Genomic DNA, 26,787 nt, shown 5'->3' with positions numbered 1-26,787 from the left:
AAAAAAAAAAAAAAAAAAAAAAAAATCTTCGGGTTCTTTTGATTTAAAAGGGAGGTGGGGAGGGTAAAAGGAGGACCCTGGGGTAACCGGAAGTGGAGGAAGTCGTTCTGCTATGATAGTAAGACGCTGGACAAGCTCTTCGGGTATTTATTTCTCTAAGTGTGGGAGTTCTGGCTAACTTGTGACTAATGCTACCCAGATTTGGTTTGTTAGTGATCCGTCTCTCAAACGGTGAGAAAAATAATGTGGAATTTCAGAACTAGTCAGGTTAGCTTAGTAGGTTCTGTACTTAAAAATTAATTTAAAAAGAAATGACACAGGCTCATGGTTAAAAAGTCAAAGGGTATGAAAGTGACAGACAGTGAAAAGTAAAACTTCCTCTCTTCCTGCCACCTGCTTCCTTCTGTCAGCAGTGAGCATTACCAGGTTCTTGTAAATAGGACTGGTGTTAAGTGGGAGGCTAAGAAATACTCAGATAGTTCCAAGTCTTTGACACAATTCACATCTGCCTGTTATATACACATGTATATGTATATACTTCTTTTTTATACAGCGTGTAGTATAGTTAATCACATTTGTGTGTCTCCCCCTTTTTTCAGTGATCTGGAGGTTACCTTTAATTTCCTTATTCGTAAATTGAAGTAACTCTGATATTTCAGTTATTTAGAAGGTGCTGTGTAATGATAGCAATGTAGAGCTGCTGGCTTTGTTTTATTAGCCTTATTTGGATCCACTGAATGCATGTTTTACACTTTATTCCACAGGCCCTGCCATGATGGACATTTGTTTTTCACTTTTCTGGTATTATGAAGTGTTTCAGTGAATTCTTTATAGCCTGTTTTGGATTCTGCCTATAAGAAAACTTGGTTGGCTCTATAGAGCAGCCGAAATGTTACCTTTTTTATTGTTGTCTAAATGAATGAAGTGAGCCTGAGTGTAATTATTGGAGGTGAGAAGGTTTGTCCCACAGTTCTGTGGATTATTTATATTAACTTCCGTTTGTAGTACTGGGGACCAATGCTAGGGAGGTCTGTGGATTTAAATCCAGGCTAACGTGTTGATTCTGTAGGAGTATCATGTGTACCTAGAGGGATCTGATTTGAGATTTACTTTTAAATGAAGAAAGCTATAAGTGTGATTCTTTCAGTATTTACAGTTGTAACAGGTGGATAAGTTACTCTGTACTTATTGGAAAGAGATAATATTTGTGAAATTATTTCTCTATAAGCACATAGAATAGTTATTAATAATCATTAAGGTATTCTAAAAAACACTTTGTTCATAATTTTAAAATAATTTTTGGTTGTTCCTGACCTTTGTAGCTTTGGTTTCTATATAAAGATAACAAAAATTAATCTTTCTCTTTACACAAATTCCCTTTTTTAGTGTCCTATACTTTCTCAAGCCTCTTTCTGCTTCTTAGCTGAGATATTTATATTAAGTAGGAAATGATAATCTATGGTTGATGAGAAACTTGAATCATTTTTGGGGGGTGAATCAAAGAAACTTACGCATTATTCGGAGGGTACTGGGAATCGAACTTAGGATCTCATGTTTGTCAGGCAATTATACCTCATTTTTTAACTTAAAAGAATTTTTTTTTTTTTTTTGTGGTTACAGGGAATCAAACTCAGGACTTTGCGCTTGCCAGGCAGGCACTTGTACTACTGAGCTATATCCCTGGCCCTAAATGAAGAATTGATGTTTTATTTTTTTTTTAAACTTTGCTTTTTTTAAAACTTTTTTTTTTTCCTCGGTACCAGGAATCAAACTCATGACCTCGCGCTTGTCAGGCAGGCGCTGTGCCATTGAGCTAAATCCCCTTAAAAGAATTTTGGGCTGGGGATATAGCTCAGTGGCACAGCGCCTGCCTTGCAAGCATGAAGTCGTGAGTTTGAAAAACAAAACAAAACAAAACAAATTTTAAAAAAAAATCTTAATTGAGAAATAATAAATGATACTATACGTTTTATTTTGTGACCCAAGATACTGCAGGGATGCTGTTTTGAGTAGAAAAATAACCAAGTGACCCTCAGTTTAATTTTTTTTCTTCATTACTCTCATAGCAGTCTGTTTGGGCTTCTGTGAACCATCAGTTGCTTAGTGTATTCTGGAAATTCTAAAAGCTCTTTGAGTTCAGGGTCCAGATCTGTCTTATTTTTCTAATTTCCCACCTCCCTTGAGCAAGGGCTAAATATGTTGCATTTATTTATTTTCTGAACTCATATGCCTACAGGCAAATCAGGAAGAATTGTTTTTTGAATCTCTGTTGTAATTAATCTGGTGGGTGTTTGGTTGATTTAAATGGCCTGTTTGGCTGCAGGATGTGCCATGAGGGTTGTAATTTTGTGTCATGTCATTTCTCCTCATGAACATGGCTAAGGTTACATGTGACTGGAAGCCCGCAATGAAGATAAGCCTACTGTAATATCTGTTTCATCACCTTAAAAATTAAGCATTGTTAGTTGTTTGGGATTTATTTTAAATAGAGCTGATACAGAGGGAGTCACAGTAAGGGTATGGAATGTTTTGGTTAACTAGTTCAGGTTTGTTTTTTCCTGGTTATTTGAAAGATTTAAGTAACAAAATTGTTTATTTTTTCAGCAAAACTTTTTATTTCAACTGTTTAAAATTATATTCTTCTGTGTGTGGTGATACAGGCCTGTAATCTCAGCACTTGGGAAGCATAGGCAAAAGAGGCTTAGGCTTAGAGTTCAAGACCAGCCTGGGCTACAAGGGCAGGCTCAACCACAAAACAAGACCCTGTCTCCAAATAAACAAAAACAAAATAAACAATAACAACAAAAAAATACATATTTTATATATATATATATATATATTTTTTTTTTCTTTCTGTACTTTTCCCCCTATTATTGTTTCTGTGTAATGAATCAGGACTGTCATTGTGCTTTGTACCAAGGAGTGGGTGGTGTGAGATACTAAGCAGAACATGGAGAGATCTTCGGGAGTTTGCTTTCCTATGTGACTTTCTTTTTATAACTTTTTTTCTTTTCTTCTCTTTTTTTTCTCAAATTATCATTTGCTTTTAAAAGTATAGGACATAGAGTGAGTTGAGAAGAGGAACATTGCCCCTTTCTTATAAACTTGGATCAAAGGTTGAAGCCTCCTTTTCATTGAACTAGTGTCTCTTTTCATTTGCTTTCAATAAAAATCAAGTTTTGTTTTGTTTGGTTTAGTTTTGTTTTTTAGATAGAGTCTTGCTTTGTAGCCCAAGCTGTTCTGGAACTTGAAATCCTTCTGCCTTAACCTCCCAAGTGCTGGGATTTCAGGCATGTTCTTTGATGCTTGGTGATAAAAAATTCTTTAATGTTTATCTTAAGGCCCCTCTGACTTTTGGGGATCATTTAGGGTTTTCAAAATAGTTTCAGAATCAGTATTGTAATATACTTCTTTAACCTGCTCAGGGACAGCCCATTCTTCCATTTGGTAAGCACTGAGATTTTTGTTTAGGTGTAATATCCATCTCTTAATTTTTACGAGGGATGGAAGAAAACCTTGGGTTTCCATTGTTATCACAAGGTAGCCTTTCTTAGCCCTCTCACTAGTTTTCTTTCTCTTTCCTGTTTTACATGCCCTGTTCTGCTCTGGTGCCCCAGAGCCTTTACTTCAAAGCTGACACAAAGCAAGGAGATCAGTCTTCTTTTAGTTGGCAGATTGTCCTTTGACAATATTTGTCTGTGTGTGTGTGTGTGTGTGTGTGTCTGTCCGTCCGTCTGTCCGTCCATCTGTGTGTGTTTTGGTTATTGATTCTTCATGGTCTTGTGATTTTTATGACCAAAACTTCTGTGTCTACCTGCTCTTTGGCAGGACAGGATATTTGGGTGATGAATTTTACTGATCATGGTAACTTCCATTTTTCAAATAGTTTTCTTAAAGCTATCAAAGAGTGTAGGAAATGAATATACCTGCAGTGTCTAAGGTGCTTTACAGTGTTGTACATACAGTGCAACATTATAGTAAAGACTAGAAGGTAAGGTGGCCTACTGGAGGGTACACATTTGAACAAGGATCTGTGAGTTAACTGTTAAGCTGGTGCTTCTCCTTCCCACTTCTCACCTACTCCTGCTGCCCATAATCCATGCCCCTGCAAATAGTACTTAGCTTGGACTGGTAGAGAACTGGAAAGGCTCAATCACTGAAATTTATTGCTGAATTCCTAGTATGAAATTTTTAGAATGGCTTTTGTTTTTTAACAGGAGGAACTAAAAACTTCCTTTGATTTGTGTACAGGTTCTGGTAAATACTGCTTGCTGTATTTTGATGTTGGTGGCTAAACTTATCCAGTGCATTGTGTTTGGCCCTCTTCGAGTGAGTGAGAGACAGGTAAGTCTTATCAGATTTGTTTTTTAAACTTTATAGTTTGTATGATTTCAAAAAAAAAACATATATATATATATATATATATATATATAAAATTTCAAGGAATACAAGGAACTCCTATAAATACTTTATCCAGATTTACCAACTACTACTGTTTTCCTACGTTTGCTTTCATATTCACTTTTTATTTGTATATGCATAATTTTTCTAATCCATTTGTAAGCAGTGGACATTATGGCCCTTTATGTAACTTTAGCACAGTGACCAAAATTGGGACATTTAGCATTGATAAAATACTTTAGTCTAATCCACAGTCTATATTCAGCATAGCCAAGTGGTCCCAATATTGTCCTTTATAGCTATTTCCCCCATCACTTTTAAAAAATGAAATATTTATAAAAAAGCATTAATTTGTTGTAGTTTGAATCATCGTAAATATTACTCTTAAGAATATGGCTTCTTCCCTAAAGGATTTACTGATCCCCACCCATGGAACAATCAGTTAAGATTCATTGTTCTACAAGCAGAAAATTAGGTAATTTGTCCTTGTCTCAGGCAAGACTGTTGAACATGACTCTCAGAATGTGTATAAGGGCAGAGAAGAGTTTCAATGAAAAATTATGCCACAAGCAAAGCATATAGATTGATAGTTTACCAAAAATTTTAGTGGTAGAATGGTGTGTTCTAAAGAATTTAGAACTGACCTAAGAATACAACCGTATTTTACTTTGTCTCATCCCGGTGATAAGACACGGGAAACGTACTACATTAGAAGTACAATGTTTTCCCTGCGTTTTCCGAGTGCAGTGTTCTAGACTTTATCTGCCTTTTCAACTCAAAACTCCTTTTATAAAGTCAGCTGCAACTGACTTTAGAGCTGAAATGTGGTTACTGTGCAGTGGAGCTCTTGAGTGCTGTTATGAGCAGGACTATTTTGTTTTCCCAGAATTTTTCTATACCAAATATTGAGTACTTTCTCCAAAATACCAGCTCTAGAGGTCTCCCAGAGGAATTTAGTAGAGTATACTTTTAAAAAAAAATCCATAAAGAGCTCCTTTGTTACTTCCTTGAAAATTTCCTTCACATTTTTTGATTTGTGGGTCAGAAATTGGTCAGACTAGAGGCAGGCCATCTAATCACTGGTAGACTGATCTGGCACCAGTGGACCTTACATACTTTGTTTTTACTAAAATGTTAGATAACAGGTTAAAATGAATAGAAAACACAACCTTAGAATATTTCATCAATTGTGATATATACATCTATCTATATCTATCTATATCTATCTATCTATCTATCTATCTATATCTATCTATCTATCTATCTATCTATCTATCTATCTATCTATCTAAACCATAATGGGCATATTTGTTTTACTAACTTGTAGTTTTTTTCAGTATAAAACTCATCTTTCATGCTGTTGTGTGTTGGTTTATTTTGACTTACAGAATTGACATGGGTTTGCTCTATGGGTACTTAAAGTTCAAGAAATAGAATAACACTAGAGGGAAAGACATTGGATACCTAGAATGGGACAAATATCAAAATGTGAAGTAGAGGTTTAGAGCAATACATTTTTGTTTTTAAGCACTTAAGGCCTAGTATGGGTCCTTTGAAAGCATATATATATATATGCTAATCCCCCCTAAAGTTCTTTGAGATAAATGCTGCTATTATAAGACCCATCTTGAGATGGGGAAGCCAGAGAACAGTAATATAAAGTGATTACCCCATCGTCACAGTGAAGCTCAGTGGCAGAACCAAGATTCAAAACCAGGGCACAAAACATCCTAGGTTTATCTTACATTTTTCTTGCCCCAAGTCTGGAAACACATTCACCAAGGCTTTTATTTGGGAATGGTATTCAGGAACCAAGATTTACACTAGTTATACGTACTTATTGCTACTGGGGGGTCTTTATGTTTTGGAGGACAGAATTAGGAGATACTCTGATTTTTTTTTTTTTTTCCAGTTCATTTTGTTCTGTGTACACAAGTTGCATAGTCACAGTTCAGTGTTTATGAAGTCTGTAGATAATTCTTACTTTTAAGTAGTTATGTTGTCAATTTGCCATACATGTAGGCTCAATAATTTATTTTTAATTTTGCTTTTTCTCCGTTTTTTTGGAGGGGGTGGTTCCGGTACTGGGAATCGAACTCAGGACCTTGTGCTTACCAGGCAGGCTCTGTGCCGCTGAGCTAAATCCCCAGCCCCCTTTTGCTCCATTTTAACTTTACTTTTTAAATTTGTAAAACATTTACATGGTTCAAAATTATAAGTCAAAGTCATGCTTTTATTCTTATTTTCTTAACTCAGTTCCCTCCCACCCGATATTGTACATACTAACATATGGTAGGACTAGACTTCCTTCATTGTTCCCCTCCTTAGTGTTTCCAGGCTGGTAAGGATTTTTAAAACTGGAATACTTAAGTTTTTTTTGTTTTTGTTTTTGTTTTTTGTTTTTGTTTGATTTTTTTTCCGGTACCGGGAATCGAACTCACGACCTTGTGCTTGCCAGGCAGGCGCTGTGCTGCTGAGCTAAATCCCAAGACCCTGGAATACTTCAGTTTAGAAAAGAGTACAGTGAAGCAGATATATCCTTTGTAGAGGTTTACACAGTTTCTTTGGAAATTAAGTGATTATTACTACCTATCAGAAAGCATAAAAGCATTTTTAATCTTTGAGTTAGGAATGCTGAAGAAGTAGAAAGTCACACAGAGGTATTCATTACAATGCTTTCTGAATTTTGGAAAAGTAAAAAGTTTTTGTCCATCTGTAACCATTAAAATGGCATATTAGCTGGGCATAGTGGTACATGCCTATAATCCCAGCTACTCAGAAGGCTGAGGCAGGAGGATGCCAAGTTTGAGGCTAATATAGTCAATTTAGTGAGGCCTTGACTCTAAATAAACATATAAGTAAATAAAAAGCTGGGAATATAACCTAGCATTCATGAGTTCAACTACCAAACCAAAAGAAAAGTATATTGCTATACTCAGAGAATATTCACTAACACTGATATTCAGAATATGAATAGGTGAAAGGAAGCAGTATTCAAAATTAATGTATTCTGTACATCAGAAGAAGATGTACATAAAAATGTTAAGGTATATTTTTATTTTTCTCCTGCTTTATTGATTATGGGATAGCAAATGATCATGTACTATTTTTAATTCTAAAATAATTTTTTAAAAAAGAAAGTCTAATATTTTCTACTATTTAAAATTTAGGGGCAGAAATACTACTGATAGCCCTTACTCTTCTCTACTGTGGGTTTTAATTTCTTAGTATATGAAGTATTGGACTAATATCACTGTCTTTTTAATGACTAAAATCTCAAGTGATTCAGGGTTACAGTCTAAAGTTTATAAATTACTTTGTGGGTGTCTCACTTTTATTCCTCAGAGTTCTTTTTTCTTTTGTCTTCTGTTTTCTTGATTTTTAAATTTTTAAAAATTTTTTTGGAGACAGGGTCTCACTGTGTAGTTCAGGCTGGCTTTGAGTGCACTATGTATCCCAGGCTGGCCTCAAACTTGCAGTGATCCTCCTGCCTCTGCCTCCCAAGTGCTGGGATTACAGGTGTGCACTACCACACCTGGCTGTTGTCTTCTGTTTTCTTGTGAACAAGTATTGGAAAGCCAAGGGCAAAATATTTCAATTTTAAAAGCACACTTATTACATTAACTTCTCTTAAAAATGGGTTAGGTGTTATGGTGCTCACCTTTATATTTTTCTTTTCAGCACCTGAAAGACAAGTTTTGGAATTTTATTTTCTACAAGTTCATTTTCATTTTTGGTGTGCTGAACGTCCAGACTGTGGAAGAGGTGGTTATGTGGTGTCTCTGGTTTGCTGGACTTGTTTTTCTACACCTGATGGTTCAGCTCTGCAAGGACCGGTTTGAATATGTGAGTTTTAGCCAGCCTCTGCTTACACAGTCACACATTTGCCAGATTTGAATTGTGTAATGTAAATGAACCATAGCATGCATATTCGGGTAGACTAAAGGGAAAGACTTCTGGGTCAGGTCCCCACTTCTGCTTTCTTGAGAAATGTCTGCAGCAGCCCAGGGACGTAAGAGCCACGTCTCCCACTGAGCTTGTTTCCTCCCTACCCCTGTAGTGTTTAGTGTGTTGAGTTATAGCCCATTTGTACTCGGTTCACTTACACAAACTGTTCTGGCCGGAATGCAAGGATATCTTGATATATACACTAAATAAAATCTGATCTCTTCTGGATATTTTCTGTTCTAGTCTCTTTCCCTCTTTTCTCCTTCCTATCCCAATTCTTGGAGCTTTTCTCTGACTAGATTATATTGTTTCCCCCTAGACCGGGCCTGAATTAGCGGTCTCAACTTCCCTGATCTCAGGAGAAGTGAATCCTTTCCTGTCTGGGTACAAGATCTGCCTCTGACTTCAGGTCAGAGCTGTGCAAGTGTGCTCTCCCTCATTAATGCTCCTGCACTAGTCTTGTAGGGCCCAGGTAAACATGCGCCTGCAGTTCTGCCTCTCAGTTAAACCTGTTCTGGGGCCTCTGTGCCTCTGTCTTTTACCCACTCCTCATGGACCAGGTGGCCTTTGCACTTCTTTGAGTTAATCACATTCTCAAAGCCTTTGTTTCTTTATAATTCAACTCCCATCTCCTTTCTCAAGTAGGAGCTTACAACTTCCCAAACTGGTTTGTAATCCATACCGACTACTCTAGGAGTCACAGCTCCAGGCTTCTTTTTTAGGCTGCTGCTTTTCCTTGCATAATATTAACATAACATTATTATATCTGCACTTGAATACATTTCAGTTGTCCTAGCCCTAATAGACAAGGCAAATCCTCCAGGTGAATGTTGAGGAAGAAAATTAGAGTAAGATTGAGCAAAAAGCGCACCAGAATATGACACTCCTGAATCCTATTGAATGTTAGAAGAGAGAATTGTGTATTTTTGGAAAATTGCTCCTAGAGATTTATATTCCCCCATGGTAGGAGAATAATTGAGAATATGAGACAAAAATATGATGCATATCATTATATTTGGCAAATTAAATGATAAAGATCTATAAATATCAGCAGCTTCTGCTCATATTTAGGTGTTGGAGACTTTTGACCATAGGTAATAAGGTGCTTTTCTGTGGTTGGGACAGATCCCCTGAAGCAGGGATGGTGAGCCTGACCTTGAGATTCTCAGGCAGTTTACCACGGCCATGAAGAAGAGTAAATTGCCTTTCTCTTTTGTTCCTTTCAGCTTTCCTTTTCTCCTACCACACCAATGAGCAGCCATGGCCGAGTCCTGTCTCTGTTGATTGCGATGCTACTTTCTTGCTGTGGATTAGCAGTTGTCTGCTGTGTCACTGGCTATACCCATGGAATGCACACTTTGGCATTCATGGCTGCAGAGGTAGGATACTGGACATAGGCTTGGTGTGATTATATTCCTGTATATTTTCAAGGAGCTAGATTATTTTTAATGATGAAATGATGGATGGATATGTGGTCATTGATTTTATTTTATTTTATTGGTGCTAGGACTTGAACTCAGGACCTTGTGCTTGCCAGACAGGCACTGTACCACTGAGCTGTATCCCCAGCTGGTCATTGATTTTAATAAGCATTTATTGAATTCCTTTTTCATGGTAGGAATTTGTGCTAAGTGGTTTTATGTGTAGTACTTCATGTAGTCCTTGTTATAATCTGTAAAAATTACTTTCCTCCAAGTTATATAGTTCTTATTATATGCCAAGTATTGCTCTAGATAGTTCACATGGACTGACTCATTTGTTATTCCTGTTTGTACTGGGGACCCTGAAGCATAGAGATGAACTAAATATTTTTCGGTGCTTGAGATTCTAGAGTGGCAAATGACATAGGCCAAGTCCTTTGTTACCAAAGTATTCAGAAGAGTATCCCTTTTGAGATGTTACAAACAATGGATTAATGATAGTTATTAATGAAATGTGTAATTATTATTTTAAATTAATATCTAGTTGTTTATTTTAAATTAAAATTTTAGAAAATAATGTGTAAACCATAGTCACTATTTTTTTTTGGAACTGGGAATCTAACTTAGGACCTTGTGCTTGCCAGGAAGGTTCTGTGCCGCTGAGCTATATCCCCAGCCCCTCTTGTCACTATTTTTGAAAGAAAATATTTTTTTTCTTTTTTCTTCCTTCCTTTTTCCCTCCCTTGTTCCTTTCATTTTCCCCCTTCCTTCCTTTCCTTCTTCCTTCTCTTTTTCCTTCCCCTCCGGCCCTCCCTCTCTTTTTTCTTCCTTCCTTCCATGTGCTGGGCATCAGCCTCAGGGCCTTGTGCATACTGTACAAGTCTCTACCACTGAGCTACACTTCCAACTCTCTAGGAATTTTTAAAAACGATTGATTGATTGATTGACTGCCATATTAGGGCTTGAATCCAGGGGCACTCTACCACTGAGCAATATCCCTGGCCTTTGTTATTTTTTATTTCGAAATGGTCTTGCTAAGTTGCCCAAGGTGGTCTCCTGCTTTAGCTGCCTGAACAGCTGGAATTAATGCTTGCTCCTTTCTGAATATTTTAAAAATATACTTTAAATTTTAAAAATTTACTTTTTGAAACCTTCCAAAAGATACGAAATTTTGTTTAGTATAAACCTCAATTTTTTGTATGTTCTTTTATTCATTTAGCATATTTGCTTTTTCCTTAGACCAAAGACAAACTACTTTCATCTTATCTATATTTGCTATTTTATAAAGTGGAATATATCCCCCTTACTCATGGTTTCACTTTCTGTGGTTTTAGTTATCTGTGGCTGGTTGCTGCCTAAACATATTGAGTGGAAAATTCCAGATATAGATAATTCATAAGTGTTTTATTTTGTTTGGTGCTGGGGGTTAAACCCCAGGGCTTCCAGGGAACAGTTACCACTAGCCTCATGATGGATACATTTCCAGTTGTGCACCATTCTAAGAAGCGTGGTGAAGTGCTGCCTGGAGCGTGAATTATCTCTTTGTCCAGAGTCTCCACATTGTGTATGCTACTCGCACATTAGTCACAACTGGCCATCTCATTTGTCAGATCAGCTGTCACTGTATCCCAGTGCTTGTGTTAAAGTAACCCTTACTTTACTTAATGATGACCCCAATATGCAAGTGTCCTTGTGCAAAGGCACCAGGCATAAAACATGGAAAGGCAGATTGATTTAGTACTATAGAATGTGCTTAGGATTCAGTGCTTTCTGTGGTTTTATTATCTATTGGGGGGTCTTAGAACATATTTCTAGTGGGTAAGGGAGGACCACTGTATTAGATATACTAAAGCTAATTAATACTAAAATAAACTAAGTAGAGTAATGTAGATGTGAACTACTCATTAGAATTTTGTTAGAGCAGGGTTAAAATTTATTTTTGCTTAATAATGTTCATTTTGGAGTACAGTATAGTAGTCTGAATAAAATTAGAAAAAGAACATTTAAGTACTTAATAAAGACATTTGGAATCCTAGTTGAATGGTATATGAAAGGTATGCAATTATATTTCCTCTTGAAAAAGATGTTTAAAAGTTTTTTATAGTGACATTTTCATTTAGATATATTTTATTAAAAGCAATATTTGAATAATACTCATGTGTGCTTTTTTGAGGGTGGGTGGGTACTGGAGATTAAACTCAGGAACTTGCACTGAGCTACTTCCCTAGCCATATATATGTGTGTGTGTATGTATGTATGAGACAGGGTTTCCCTAAATTTAGTGCTAAGTTGCCCAGGCTGGGCTTGAACTTACCCTTCTGCCTCAGACTTGTGGAGTGTTAGGATTACAGGCTTGTGCCACCGTGCCCAGCTGGTGTTTGCTTTTGTAAATTTAACTTTCTGTTAACATTAAGTCACACATTGAAAAAGACACACCTAAAAATAAACACATGTAAGTTTAAGGCTACTGGGTCATACTATAGTACAACATTTATTTTAGCTCATTACTGTTTAATCTTTTAAGTTAAGTAATTTATTATGCTATAGATTTGATGTTCTGATTGACCGTCTAATCTGTGCTATAGATTACTTGTTCTTAATAGCAATTTCTGTAATAAAAAATTCCATGAGAGCCTTACTTTTTTCCCCTTTATTCTCTCTTCTTCTGGCAGACAAAGGGAATACACAGAGCATTTGAGAGAGAATGAGGCTCCTATCTAGGAGACTAGTGCCTAAACTGTATTTTAAGCTATCTTGTCACCAGGTAGGCATTAGGTAATCAATTCTGATGACTTACTGCTATATCAAATAGAGATGATGGTCAAACTAGTGGGACAGACCTCAAGATTATATAAGACATCCCCAGGAGATGGACAAGTGTCCATCTCCATCTGTTACCAGGAAGAGGCCTAATAAAAGCTGAGTTTCTAAGATTGTAAAAGTATTCCATTGACGCTGGAGAAATAAATAGCAGGTAGACTTGAACAATCTGCTTTTTAATTGAATTGAGCAATTCAATTTGTCTTTTACAGTCTCTTCTTGTGACAGTGAGGACAGCTCATGTGATTTTGCGGTGAGTAGAAATTTGGGAGAGAAGTGATTGAGGTCTGCTCATTCAGTTAACTTTAAGATTTAACAGGTGTAAAATATATGCAAATGTTCTAAACTGTAACATAATTAAACTAAATTCAGTCACAGCGGTAAATTAACATTGTTTTTCTGCTTTTGTGTTGCAGCTATGTAATACACCTGTGGGACCTAAACCATGAAGGGACTTGGGAAGGAAAGGGAACCTATGTCTATTACACTGATTTTGTCATGGAACTCACTCTGTTGTCCCTAGATCTCATGCACCACATTCACATGTTGGTAAGTTTCCTCAGAAAGAGCTCTGACGCAGAACTAAGACTTTCAGAACCAGGAACCTCTGTTTGTATATTTAAAAAGGAAACATTTAGAATCAGATGTGGATGAGCCACTTAAAAGGTTATAAAAGTGGCTTTACATCCTTTTTTTGCCGGTGTGTGTATAGCAGTGTTGTAGAACCTCTGTGGATGATGCCTTTCTCCAGAGGCAATTGCTGTCCTGTGAGACTTAGTAAATTCTGTTGACCAAGTCAGTAGATAATGTTTTTAGCATAAAATTAAAGTGATACCTCTCCCTATACTTTCTCTGGCTTCTCACATGTACATTCACCTTGTAGGTGGTAATGGGAATTCCTGCAGTGTTTGCTACTTCATGGATTCATAAATTTTTCATCTTTGTAATTAAAAACAAAGTCCTTGTACTTAATTCCTGCCACATTGGTCTTGTGTGTCAGAAATTATGTAAATCTGGCTTATTGCTTCATCAGTCTAATGATGAAAACTGTGTAGTTGATGGGCAGTTTATTTACATCATAAGCAAGCATATCAATTAATGTTTAAAAATTACTGAGTTAGATATGACTTCTTTGGGGGGGGGTACCAGGAATGGAACTCAGGGCCTCACACTTGCCAGGCAGGCGCTTCACCACTGAGCTTTATTCCTGGCCCCTAACATTTCTAAGTCTACTGTTTGAAAATAACTTTGAAAACATACTTTAGAAAACTAAAAGCATGTAATTCTTTTGTTTAAAAAAAGTTCCTCCTTCCCTTAAAAAAGGGAAGACAAATGCCCTTAGGTAATTGTTGTTTTGTTGTATTTGTCTGATCCTTTATATATTTAAATACATACATTTATAAATTGAGATCCTGTTTTTAGACATATAGTATTATTTGTTTACTTATTCAGTTATTTTTGTGGTACTGGGTATTGGACCCAGGACCTCATGCATGCTAGGTTTTATTTTTTGTTTTAAGACATGGTTTCGGGGACTGGGGATTTAGCTCAGTGGCAAAGTGCTTGCCTGGCAAGTGCAAGGTCATGAGTTCGGTTCCCGGTACCAGAGAAAAACCAAAAAAAACCCCAAAAAAACCCAAAAAAAAACAAGACATGGTTTCGATAAGTTGCCCAGGTGGGACTTGAACTTGCAATTCTTCTGCTTCACCTCCCAAGTGCTAGAATTACAGGTGTGCGCCATCATGATTGGGTAAATTTTCTTTTTTATACTAATGTATTATAGGTAGTTTTTTAGGCTAGCAACAATTCTTCCAAAGCATTTTAATACTTTCCTGATAAAAAATTTTATCATATGGATATACCATAATTTAACCAAACCCCATAGTGGGATATTAAGATTATATTTAGATGTTTGCTATTTTACAACTTTACGTTATTTTTTAAAATTACATACTAGTTTCATTAAGGTGTTTTCACTCCTTTTTTCACTCAGCAAATATCATTTTTCAAGTAGTTTACATTCAAAACTATTACATATGAAATATATTAATGTGTAATTACATGTTATAATAAATACTATGAATATGTAATATCACATTATATAAATTTTCAGTCTAACTTTCTGCAGGCAGTTTTTGCATTTCTGTATTTTCTCCTTTATAATTGCATAGATGGACTTTTTTTTTAGATGGACGTCTTTTTGCACACAGCTTTTTAAAATTTCCAGTTAGTTGTTCAGGAAAGATTGCTGGAAGTTGGACACTTAGGCTGAAGAGCACTGCATTTTTTGGGGTAATGAAATCAGTACGTGCATTTTCTTTCTCAAAGGATGTCCCAGTTCACCAGCTCTAAAGAACTTCTAGTGCACTAGGCACCATCATCATAGTGAGCTCACATTCATTTTTATTGTGTTTTTTATTCTTTTTCTCTCTTAAGTTATTTGGCAACATCTGGTTATCCATGGCCAGCCTGGTCATTTTTATGCAGCTGCGTTACCTATTTCATGAGGTACAGCGTCGAATCCGTCGGCACAAGAACTATCTGCGTGTGGTTGGGAATATGGAAGCAAGGTAAGTAAGCACAAATTGATTATTACCCAAGTTTACACTGTAATAAAAACTTGGGATTGTTACCCAAGTTTAGCTCTGTAATAAAAACAAACCCTAGACTATGTATCAGAACTTGCTTTTATAAACTGTTAACTAGATGATGATGAATACAGGTTCTGGAGTCAGACTGCCTTTGTGTGAATCCTGCTTAGTGGCTGTTTGATTTGGGGCATCTTATTAATAACTCCTTGTGTGCCCCCTACTTTACTTCTAAAATAGGCAGGCCAGGTATGGTCGTGCACGCCTGTAATCCCAGTGCCTGGGAGGTTGAGGCAGGACAATAGCCACAAGTTCAAGACCACCCTGAGTGACATAGTGAGTTCAAGGCCTGAACTACATTACTAGACCCTGTCTCAAAAAAAAAAAAAATAATGATGGTGACAGAGCCTTTTTCCTGGAACTGTTGGGAGGATTCCATGAGATACTAGGTCTTTATTTATTTATTTATTTATTTTGTCTTTCTGAGGCAGAGTCTCGCTATGCAGTTCAGGCTGGCCTTGAGCTCACTTTGTAGCCCAGGCTGGTTTCGAACTCACGACGATCCTCCTGCATCAGCCTCTCGAGTGCTGGGATTACAGGCCTGCGCCACCACGCCCGGCTTGATACTAGGTCTTTATTATCTTAGCATCATCATGATTAAATGGATGCTTCCCTGGGCTTCTGCCCTCTTTATTGTGAAGGTGGCTCTCAGTTACTCTGCATACATGTGTACTTGCACATAGGTACTCACACTCACTGAAGAAGGCACTCACTTGCCAATCTGAGGCTGAACCGAGCCGGCAGCTCTGAGATTGTTGGGTGTTCTTTTTGTTTCCAGGAGATAGTTTCAATCTGTGGGATCCTTATTCTGTTTTGCCCAGAAATGTTTCTTAAAGTCATGATTAACAGGAATTGTTTTTGCCACAAAGTTAATTTCTGTGCATAACTTTCTTACTTACCCTTTGAAGGGCTCTGATGAGAAACTAAAACTTTTTTACTGATAAAGATTCTGAGAAACCAAAACTTTTTTTACTGATAAAGAAGATTCTTTTTTATAAAGATTCATTATAAAGGTGACTAAAGGTGAAGTCTATGAAGTGATATATTATGTGTGTGAAATTGGCAGAGATTTAGCCTGGGCATGTTTTGATTTTTTTACAGGTTTGCAGTTGCAACTCCAGAGGAGCTTGCTGTCAATAATGATGACTGTGCAATCTGCTGGGACTCGATGCAGGCTGCAAGGAAACTGCCCTGTGGACATCTTTTCCACAAGTAGGAGCTTTGTGAAGGGCCATATGGGACTAGTGTTTTGTACAGGGGATGTGGGTGTTTTTGTACCTCGGCTCAAGGCTAATCCCAGCAAGGATTGGGAACATTACTGGCCATATTGCTGTTGCTGGTGTTGTGGGGAGCTTTGACTATCCTTCTCTATCTTCAGCTTCTTTCTGTGTCCTCAGGCCTGTTCTTCACTTATGCTCTGCCATCTTAACTTCTGGGTGTGTAGCTGTCTTTATATTTTTCTCACTACTTAAGCTCTGAGGTACAGTTAAATATGCCTATAAGACTTAAAAGAAAGGGCTCCAGGAAGAAGCCTTGTTTTCAAGCAGTTCAGTATGTAATTGAGGAAAGAAAAAAACACATTTTTATATTTTTCACATGCCTAAGCACAGCATGAAAACATTCCAGAGAAGTGGGCTGAGATAGGGACCAGAGCAGAACCACCAATGAGTACAGTACTGTGACTATTGAGAAGGATTGCAAAATAGGCTCTTCTGTAAACCTGCAAGATGGAAGTAATCTCTTATTTTTAGAGATTGCATCAGGGCTCTGTATAGCCTAAATCGTTCTGTTCATAGGTTGGATGTTTTGATGCTGATGGACCTGGAGGTATCTCTTGGCCCTTTGTATCTTTGGTCAGTATTACATTTTGAGAAAATTTTGATCTTTACATTTTTAAATCATATTTTCCCTATTTTATATTCCCAAATTGTTTTTATATTCTTTTTTAATATTTAGAAGGGCTTTGGAGCTGAAATGTCCCATTGAACAAATGTATCAACAGACTTTTTTTTTTATGCATTGGGTGCTGTGTTGGGCTCTGGGATGAAACAAATAACAGATGTAGTCTTTGCACTTGTGGAGCTTACGGTGTAATAAAGGAGATAAACGCAGATTAACTGGGCACATTTACGAAGTATAAATTGGCAGAAGTACATTACAGAAAAGGAACATGGTTCTTGAGAGCTAGTATCAAAGGCATCTGATTCAAACTTGGAGGTGGTGACTTTGGAGGACAAGCAGGAGCCAGATCTGGGAAAGGAGGGAGACAGAGGGAGCATCTCTAGTGGGAGGAGAGCTGGGTGTGTTGAAGGAACAGGAAGAAAAGCTGGTGCCTGGAGCCCAGAGTGGGACAAAGAGGAGTGTTTGCTGAACCAGAGGAAGCTGGTGGGGTCCAGAGTGCTATCAGAAGGGGGAAATGCCATTGAAGGGGTTCAGTGGGGAATGGTGGATAAGATTGGTAGGTTGAAGAGGTCAGGGGACTAGAAGGAACTGTAGTGGTTCTGGGGTACATTGAACAGCTTGAAGTGCTGTGGAGGAAGTGCCTTTGGAGAGAGGTGGCCAGATTTGAGGAGGATTGGAAGGATGTGAGCTAGATTGGCTGTGGCACAGTGAAGAATAAAGGAGGTATCAAGAGTCCTCTTTAACTTTGTAACTTGTGCTGTTACCATATAGAGGTGCTGTTTGTTGGGGTTGAGAAGACCGGAGAATTTGCACACATTTCTCAGAAACTTTTCAGTCTCAAAGAAGCTTGCAGGGTGTATTTTAGTCCAGAAGATACACTTTCAACCATAAGATTAGATTAATTTTAGGGTTTAATTTTTTGATTGGGGGAAGATTTATTAATATAGCATCCCATTAAAACTCATTAACATACAGGTAACTATTTCAGAGTAAACAATTCAGTGACATTTAGTTTATTTACAGTATTGTGCAATTACCACTTCTCTTTGGTTTCAGAACTTTTCATCACCCAGCGTAACACCCCATACTCACTAAGCAGTCACTCCCCTTTCTTCCCTTCCCTGTCACCTGGCAACCACTGATCTGCTTTCTGTCTCTGTCTCTATGGACTTGCCTATTCCAGATATTTTATGTAACAGGAATCATACAGTACGTGACCATTTTAACTGACTACTTCTCCTTAGCATGGTGTTTCTGAGGTCATGTTATAGCATGTAGCCACACTTCACTCCCTTTTTATGGCTAAATTTAAATAATTTTACAGCAGTTAAACAATATCCCCTGGTGGGGTTTCTCCCTACCTTTTGGCCATTCTGTAAATAATGCTGCTGTGAACATTTGCATACTATTTTTAATCCTTTTAAGCATGTACCTAGGAATGGGTGCTGGATCACACTGTAATTCTATGTTTAACTTCTTGAAGAGCTGCCAAACTTTTTATGGCAGCTGCACCATTTTCTATTTTCATCAGCAACGTATGAGGGTTCCAGTTTTTTTCACATTCCTGCCAGTACTTGTTTTATGACAATACTAATAGGTATGAAAGTGGTATCTCGTGATGATTTTTGTTTTGTTTTTCAGTGATCATTCTCAAATATATTTTTTTGTGGTAAAATATATATAACATTTGGTGGCCTTAAGTACATCACAGTGTTGAGTGAGCTTTTACCCCTATCCATCTCCAGAACTTTCTCATGCTCCTAAACTTAAACTATGAACCTGTTAGACAGTAAGACCCCACTCTGCTCTTTCCCCAGCTCTTGTTATTATTCTGTCTTCTTTCTCTGTCATCTTGACTATTCAAGGTATCTCTGTTGGCTTTGGATTTTTCTGTAGGTATAAAGTTAGATTTTTGATTTAAGATCTTATTTTCTTCTTAAGCCTTTTTTTTTTTTTTTTTTTTTTTGGTACTAGGAATTGAACTCAGGACCTTGTCCTTGCCAGGGAGGTACTGTGCTGAGCTATAACCCCAGCCCTCTTTTAAAACCTTTTTAAATATGAATTTGCCTCAGCATTGCTTTCTATTTATTTCAGAAATTTTGGAATATTATATATTGTTGTTTTCAGTAATCTTAAAGGATTTTCTAAGTGATTTCATTTCTTCTTTGAGCCAGTGGTTGTTTAGGATTTAATGTTAAAGCATATTTTCACCTTCTGAGGAATGAGCAAATCATTGTTAGGATGTCCTCTTTGCTTGCTTCGCTTTGTAGCTGTGGTAATAAAGTGGAAGCAGGATGGAGCCAGGCAGGCTCTGGGTTGTACTGAGTAAAGAGGAGCTATCTTGGGCTGCATTAAAATATTATATATATATATATATCATATATATTACAAAACTTTATTTTTAAATATTTATTATAACATTTAAAAAAGAGAGCAAACAACCTGTGGACATGGCTGATGGAAGGCAGATTGGACACGCCTAGTGTAAGGCAAATGCATTTTAATTTGTGATAAGGCCATATGGCTAGATTCCAGCAGACGGTAGCTAGATAATTTGTTGCTATCGAGTTCGGCAAGATTTCAGAATCCAGTGAATATTTAATACACTGAAGTGTCATACGGAGAATAAATATTTGTTCATTGGAAGATTATTGTAGTTATAAGGAGAAGTGTTTTCTCAGAAGGTCATCACATTTTGGTGAGGTTCTCCTTTATAACTTTATGCACATATTCACATATTTTTTTAAGAAAAAGAACCTCAGAGCATTTTTATTCAGTGCCTCCTTGAGCGCTTAGAAAATATAATGAATTCTCGTAAAATGAGAAGGGTTCCTAGAGATCACTTCATCTAACTTTCTTATTTTTCAATGGAGAGGACTAGTTCTGAGAGATTAAAGGTCGCCAGTGATACACTGCTAGTCAGTGGTTGAGTTAGGGCCAGATCACAAATTTTCTACTTCATATTCTGGTACCCTTACTTTAATGGACACCACAATTACTTATTAAGCATCTGCTATATTAGGGCATTATCATCCCCCTGAGAGAGGGCAAAAGAAGCTTTCAGCCTTATTGGGAAAGCACAGTGCAGAGAGAAGGTGGAGAAAGTGGAGATGGTAAATGTAAGGGAGTAGTTCTAGATGAGCTGGTTGAGGGAGGGAAAAAGGAGCCCAGAGGCTGCCATGCTTGATGAAGAAGTGTATGTATGATCTTGGCAAGTTAGTTCCAAGAGAGGTGAATCAGAAGGAGAGGCGCTTTGTTTGGTGAGTGAATGATGTCTCCAAAGTCAAGATTCTGAAGGCCAAGGTTACGACCATATTGCTAAAGCAAAGGGGAAGAAAAGATCACTGGGATAGAGGACTGAAGGACATAAGAGGCCAGGATGTCCAGTGATTGAGCCAGTGGATTTTGAAAGAGCCAGATAGTGTTAGAAAGAAAGATGGTGACCCATGCTGTGAAGTCTTAGCAAAGGTTTGGTAGTTGACTCTGCATGGTCAAGAATTCATGTTCATTCCCTTCTGCAATATCTGTTGTAATTGTTTGATCAATCCTGCATGCCTATATTGGTTTATCTGAGTAACCAATTTGTTTTTTTTTTCTCCGGTACCGGGAACCAAACTCACGACGTTGCGCTTGCCAGGCAGGCGCTTTGCCGCTGAGCTAAATCCCCAGCCCCCTGAGTAACCAATTTGAAGATAACAATATGTAATACAACAACCATTGTTAATTTCCTATCACCTTGTTGAAATTCTGTATCATTTTTATTGTTTTTCTGTTGTTCTGTTTACATCTTTGTGTTTGTTAATTTGTTTTTGTTCATCTTAAAAATAAAATTAAAAAAAAGAATTCATGTTCATAGGATGCACTAGCAACAGGACAAATGTTTCTCAACATTTAAATCTTGCTAGTTGTAAATAGAAAGTAAAATTGGAACACTTGTTATACATTCTGTGTACTTCTGGTGAATTCTTAAAAGTATGTTAAGGAACAGTTGAGGGTGTTCATATGTTTTACTTTGGATGTTTTGTAGTTCCTGCCTTCGTTCCTGGCTAGAACAAGATACCTCCTGTCCAACATGCAGAATGTCTCTTAATATTGCTGACAATAATCGTGCCAGGGAAGACCATCAGGGAGAGAATTTAGATGAGAACTTGGTTCCTGTGGCAGCTGCTGAAGGCAGACCTCGCTTAAACCAACATAATCACTTCTTCCACTTTGATGGTTAGTTGGTTTCAACCTTTGAAACTGTATCTATGGGGTTTTCTTCCCTAAGGGGAAACGGTTTGCGTAATTTGCCCTGTACAGAGCAGTTTAATATTTCAGTTTCAGTGCAGACATTCAGGATGCATGGGTAGATACAACTGGGGTTAATCTGTGCTGAGTATTTTGCTAGATTCTGTGTCATTATGGAGAGGGTAGGAGTCAGTATGTAGAGATAATAAAATTAAATCAACCTTGCCTTGAAGGAGCACACTTAGTTTAATAATTAACCTTTGCTAATAATCTGTTGGACTTGGGTAGTACTTAAGCAAGTAATGGAAGATTGTTGAGTACTAGTGAATACCAGAAGCAGAATCATAGGTGGAACCCTGTTGTTTTGTCCATAATATACGAATGTTCTGCCTTCCAGCAGTGTTGAAAGTTTTGTAATAAAAATAACAGTTAAAATTCTAAGGCTTTGAGTACTTGAGATCATCCCTCTTTAATTTAGGTACATTGACTTTTGTTGATGTCCATCAATTCCAGTACCAGTGCATTTTGTGAGTTCATATTTCTATTACTCTAAAACAGACATCCTTGGCATTGTATTAGGAAAGGAACCATTCAGATCTCTGACTTGAGTTTCCAAGCAAGGAGCCTGGTGAGAGTGGTGGCACGTTGGTGAATTCGCTCAAAGAAAAGTGCCCAGGGGAAAAAGTTAAAGTCCCTGAAGAGTCAGTGAGACCTACCTATCTGGACTTGGGTGCTGGAAAGGTTTTAAGGGACTGATTTGGCTGTTGTTAATTAAGGCCTCTATTAGGTATAGTCCATTTTGAAATACACTATCATATTTTGGAGATAGACTCTGGCCATATATGCCATTTTTAATGAATTTTTAATTGAAAATATTGTCAAAGTTACCTTTATTTGACTCTAGTAAGTATATGAAATAAGTATCCATTGTTTATTTTTTATCTATTTATTGGGGTTTTGTTTGTTTTTCTGGACAGTCTCACAGTGTGGTCCAGGTTGGCCTTGAACTCACAGTTACCTTTCTGCCTCAGCCTCCTGAGTGCTGGGATCATAGACGTGTACCACTAGGCCTAGCAGTATCCATTTTTTATTTATTTATATTTATTTATTTAGTCTTTTTGAGACAGGGTCTCGCTATGAAGTTCAGGCTGGCCTTCAACTCACTTTGTAGCCCAGGCTGATCTTGAACTTGCCATGATCTCCTGCCTCAGCCACCCAAATGCTGGGACTACAGGTGTGCATCACCGCGCCTGGCTCCATTTTTAAAATGAGTACCTTTTATTTGGCAAAACCTTTGAAATGGCTGTTTAATTTGATTTTATATCTCATCCCATAGTATTTGTTTGTAAAGTGTTGACATCAAGCCAGGCTGCTGCATGCCTGTAACCCAGGCTACTCAGGAGGCTAAGGAAGGAGGACCACAAGTTCAATGCCAACCTGGACAATTTAATGAGATCCTGTCTCAAAATAAAAATATATAAAAAAGGTTTGTTTGGGGGTATACCTTAGTGATGCAGCAATAGCTTAGCAGCCAGGAGGCCCTAGGTTCGATCCCTAATTCCACACACATACAACCCCCAAAAAAGGAAAAAGGAGGAGGAGGAAATAGTGCTCTTAAATATGTAGCTTGATACTGAGTTGTTTTAGTGCCATAGTTGGTGGCACTGTATCACAGGCTCCCCTTTCCATAAGGAAATAATAGAAATACCACTCTTCATGGTGCTGTCAATCCACAGGTCTGTTTTATGGAACTCTTTGAAAAGAATTTTGAGTCACAAAGTCAAATCTTTAAATCAGATTATTCAAGAGAAAATATTTCATGGAGGTAAATGTGAAAGTGATGTATTCAATTGAATAGTAATTTGGATATGGTGTGAAAGAGAGGCAGATCTCATTTATTATAGCATCTGTAGAGCCAAAGAAAGCTTCGCTAGATCCTAGGCCTGGAGAATGAATGGCAGGTTGAATGGATCAAGGGCCACTGGAAAGCAGGAAAGGTTAGTAGTAGAGTATTTTAGAACCCTACCGTTTGACTTCACATCCTGGCCATCATCATTAAACTGTGGGGTCTTGGCTGAGTTACCTAACTTCTAGTGCCCTGGGGACCAGAGACCAAGTGGGCAGGTGACAAGGCTTGTATGGTGTAGAAGAATAAAATGAGAAGAATGGGGGGTGGTACTATGTGGGTTTTAGTGAGAACTAAATGAACTAATGCATGTGAAATATTTGACACAAAAGTATAAAGTAAGCCTCAGTGAATACCAGATTTTACTTTAGAATGGGCAGCTAGAGCAGCAACAGGGGGAATGCTTAGGGCTCTAAAAGTTGTACTGGTCTTGTTTTAGGGTCCCGGATTGCAAGTTGGCTGCCAAGTTTTTCAGTTGAAGTGATGCACACCACCAACATTCTTGGCATTACGCAGGCAAGCAACTCCCAGCTTAATGCAATGGTAAGGATTGTTAACTGCTTCAAAAAGAGAGCTAGTAATTAAAAGAGCAAGAAAAGCTCTAAAACATGTATATAGTATATGACCGTGGTGATCTGGCTCTGTCCTGTAAGACATCAAGATTCAAGTGTTTTGTTTACCTTTTTCCTTTTCGTTTTTCTTTGCTATAGTAATGCAGTTCTCTGTTTTCCTTAGCACGGCTTAGAGCCGTGGTGGTGAACTCTTGGCACACGTGCTGCAACAAGCTCTTTGGTATCATTGAAAGCTCTAAAAGGTGCGCTGGCGCTGACTTAGAGGCTTACTGTTTTATTGATCTTTTCAAAGGACTTTTGGTTTTGTTGATTTTTTTCTGTTTTTTTGTTTCAGTTTCACTGACTTTTGCTACTACTTCTGCTTACTTTAGATTTAATTTGCTTTTTCTCTCTCTCTCTTTTTGGTGTTGGGGATTGAACCCAAGATCTTGTTATGCATGCTACCATTTGCTCTACTACTAAGGTATACCCTCATCTCTAATTTGCTTTTCTAGTTTTAGTTTTTGAAGGTGGGAACTTAAAATGACTGATTTAAGGTCTTTTTTACCCCAGTTTTATTAAACATTTGAAAGTATATTTTTATTAGTACATATTGGGGCTGGGGATTTAGCTCAGCGACACGGAGCCTGCCTGGCAAGTGCAAGGTCATGAGTTTGATTCCCAGTACCGGAAAAAAAACAAAACAAAACAAAAAAATTACTACATACTAATTTTATAAAATATTGGGTGTAATGTATTTTCATACATGCATATAACATTTTTGATCTTTAGATCTTTTCTAACGTGCTTCAGTGCTGTAAATTTTCCTCTAAGTGTGGTTTCTGTGCATCTCACAGATGTTGCTAAGTTGTATTTTCTTTTTCATTTAGTTCAAATATTTTAAAAATTTATCTTGAGACTTCTTCTTTGACCTGTGTGTATTTAGAATGTGTGTTTAACCTCTGTATATTTTGGGATGTCTTCTTTTTGTTAATTTCTAGATTAATCTCAGGTAGTCCATGGATCTTTTAAATATGATATGTTTTATGCTCTAGAATTAGTCTTTCTAGATGAATGTCCCAGGGCTGGGGATTTAACTCAGCGGCACAGTGCCTGCCTGGCAAGCGCGTGGTCGTGAGTTCGATTCCCGGTATGGGGAAAAAAACAAACAAACAAACAAAAAAATAGATGAATGTCCCATATGAGTTTGAAAAGAATGTATATTCTGCTGTTGTTGGGTGAACTAGCTGTCAATATATCCATTTAATAGATGATGATATTGAGTTCAACTTTACCCTTACTGATTTTCTACCTGTTGAAAATGTCCATTTCTCACAGAGAGGTATCATAATCTCCAACTCTCATGGTGGATTCATCTGTTTCTCCTTGCAGTTCTTTGAACTTTTGTCCTATGTATAGAGGTTGTACTCTGTTGTCTGGTGTACAGATGTTAAGGATGCTGTCTTCTTGGGGGTATTATGCCCTTCTTTATCCCAGATAACTTTACTATTCCTGATAACTTTCAAAGTCTGCTTGGTGAAATTAATGTATCTGTCCCTGCCTTCTTTTGTTAGTTTTGGTATGGTGTATTCTTCTTCCTTTTAATCTGTGTCTTTATATAACTAAAATCAGCTTCTTGTAAACTGGATGCAGCTAATTACTTTTTCCCCATCAGTACTGGGGATTGACCCCAAGTCCTCACGCATGGTAAGTGTCTTGGTTACTTTTCTCTCATTACTGAGACAAAATACCTGACGCCCAAAATTAAGGAAGGAAAGGTTTATTTAGCTCACAGTTTGTGGAGGTTTCAGTGCATCCTTGGCTGGCTCAAAGGCAGAGTGGCACATGGCAGAGGGCAGCTGTTCGTGGTGACAGAAGATAGCAAGAGCAAAAGGGAGGAGCAGTGGCAAGCGCCTCTTTCCCTGCCTTACATTGTATGCAAACTACCTGCCCCAGGGTGTGTGTACCACTCACACCCATAATTCCAACACTGGACCATAAATCAATCGTAAACTCTGGAAGCCTGCTTCGTGATTGCAGAGGCTTTGGGGGAGCATCCAGACACAAACCCTAACGGTAGGTAAGGACTCTACTACTGACCTACATTGCTAGCTCTTCTCTTTAATTGGTTCATTTAAGACCATTGATGCTCAAAGTGATTATGGACATATTTGGATTAATTATCATATTTGTTACTATTTTCTATTTATTGTTCTTTTCTTTGTTCCTATTTTTGTCTTTTGCTCATTTCCTCTTTTGTAGTTTTAATTGAACTTTTTTTGAATTTCGTTTTCTCTCCTTAGCATATCACTTGTACATCTATTACTTTTTTTAAGTGGTTGCTCTAGAGTTTACAATATACATTTATAATTTCAAGTCTGTTTTCAAATAACATTGTATACTTCATATACTTCATAGGTGTGTACCTCATAAGAAAACAATCCTAGTCACTCCTTTCCCTCTCTTACATTACCAATTGCTGTCTTTCATTTTACTTGTGTATGAGCTTGTATATTCAAATGTAAGCACACATAATTGAATGTATTGTTTGCATTAATTATTTTGAACAAATTGTTACCCATTCAATCAAGAATAAGAAAAATAAAAGATTTTATTTTACTGTCACATATCTTTTCTGATGCTCTTCCTTCATGTACATTTGAATTTCTGACCATAACAATTTTCTTCTAGTCTCTAAAGAACTTCTTTCAACATTTGTGGCAAGACAGGTCTGTGGCCACCCCCTGAACCCTGCAATTTGTTTGTCTAAGAGTCTTTTTTTTCTCTTTTGAAGGATGATTTTGTAGAATTCTAGGTCAGTGGTTTATTTCTCTACTTCATTCATTTCATAGTTGTGTGGAGTTTGAGAAGTTTGATCCAGTTCTTATCTTTGCTCCTCTATAGCTTGGCTGATTGTTTTCTGTCTGACTCCTACCAATATTTATTTCCTTTCTTTTCTC

The 26,787-nt window shown here is 37.4% G+C and overlaps 1 protein-coding gene across 1 annotated transcript in view; it reads left to right on the top strand.

The window, feature by feature from the left end:
• Nucleotides 1-4,251: 4,251 nt before the first annotated feature.
• Amfr (autocrine motility factor receptor, E3 ubiquitin protein ligase) overlaps nucleotides 4,252-26,787 on the top strand; it is a gene marked incomplete at its 5' end in the record, with an annotated part of 32,614 nt that continues 10,078 nt past the window's right edge. Inside the window, 9 exon segments of the mRNA XM_013516124.1 lie at nucleotides 4,252-4,344; nucleotides 8,083-8,247; nucleotides 9,576-9,728; nucleotides 12,803-12,843; nucleotides 13,007-13,139; nucleotides 15,027-15,160; nucleotides 16,340-16,450; nucleotides 21,168-21,358; nucleotides 23,716-23,819. Coding sequence (XP_013371578.1) covers nucleotides 4,252-4,344; nucleotides 8,083-8,247; nucleotides 9,576-9,728; nucleotides 12,803-12,843; nucleotides 13,007-13,139; nucleotides 15,027-15,160; nucleotides 16,340-16,450; nucleotides 21,168-21,358; nucleotides 23,716-23,819 — 1,125 coding nt within the window.

This window comes from Chinchilla lanigera, unplaced genomic scaffold (genome assembly GCF_000276665.1).
Source record: "Chinchilla lanigera isolate Chin_1 unplaced genomic scaffold, ChiLan1.0 scaffold00032, whole genome shotgun sequence".
In the NCBI taxonomy this organism is placed as follows: domain Eukaryota; kingdom Metazoa; phylum Chordata; class Mammalia; order Rodentia; family Chinchillidae; genus Chinchilla; species Chinchilla lanigera.
This window is presented reverse-complemented; position numbering and strand designations above follow the sequence as displayed.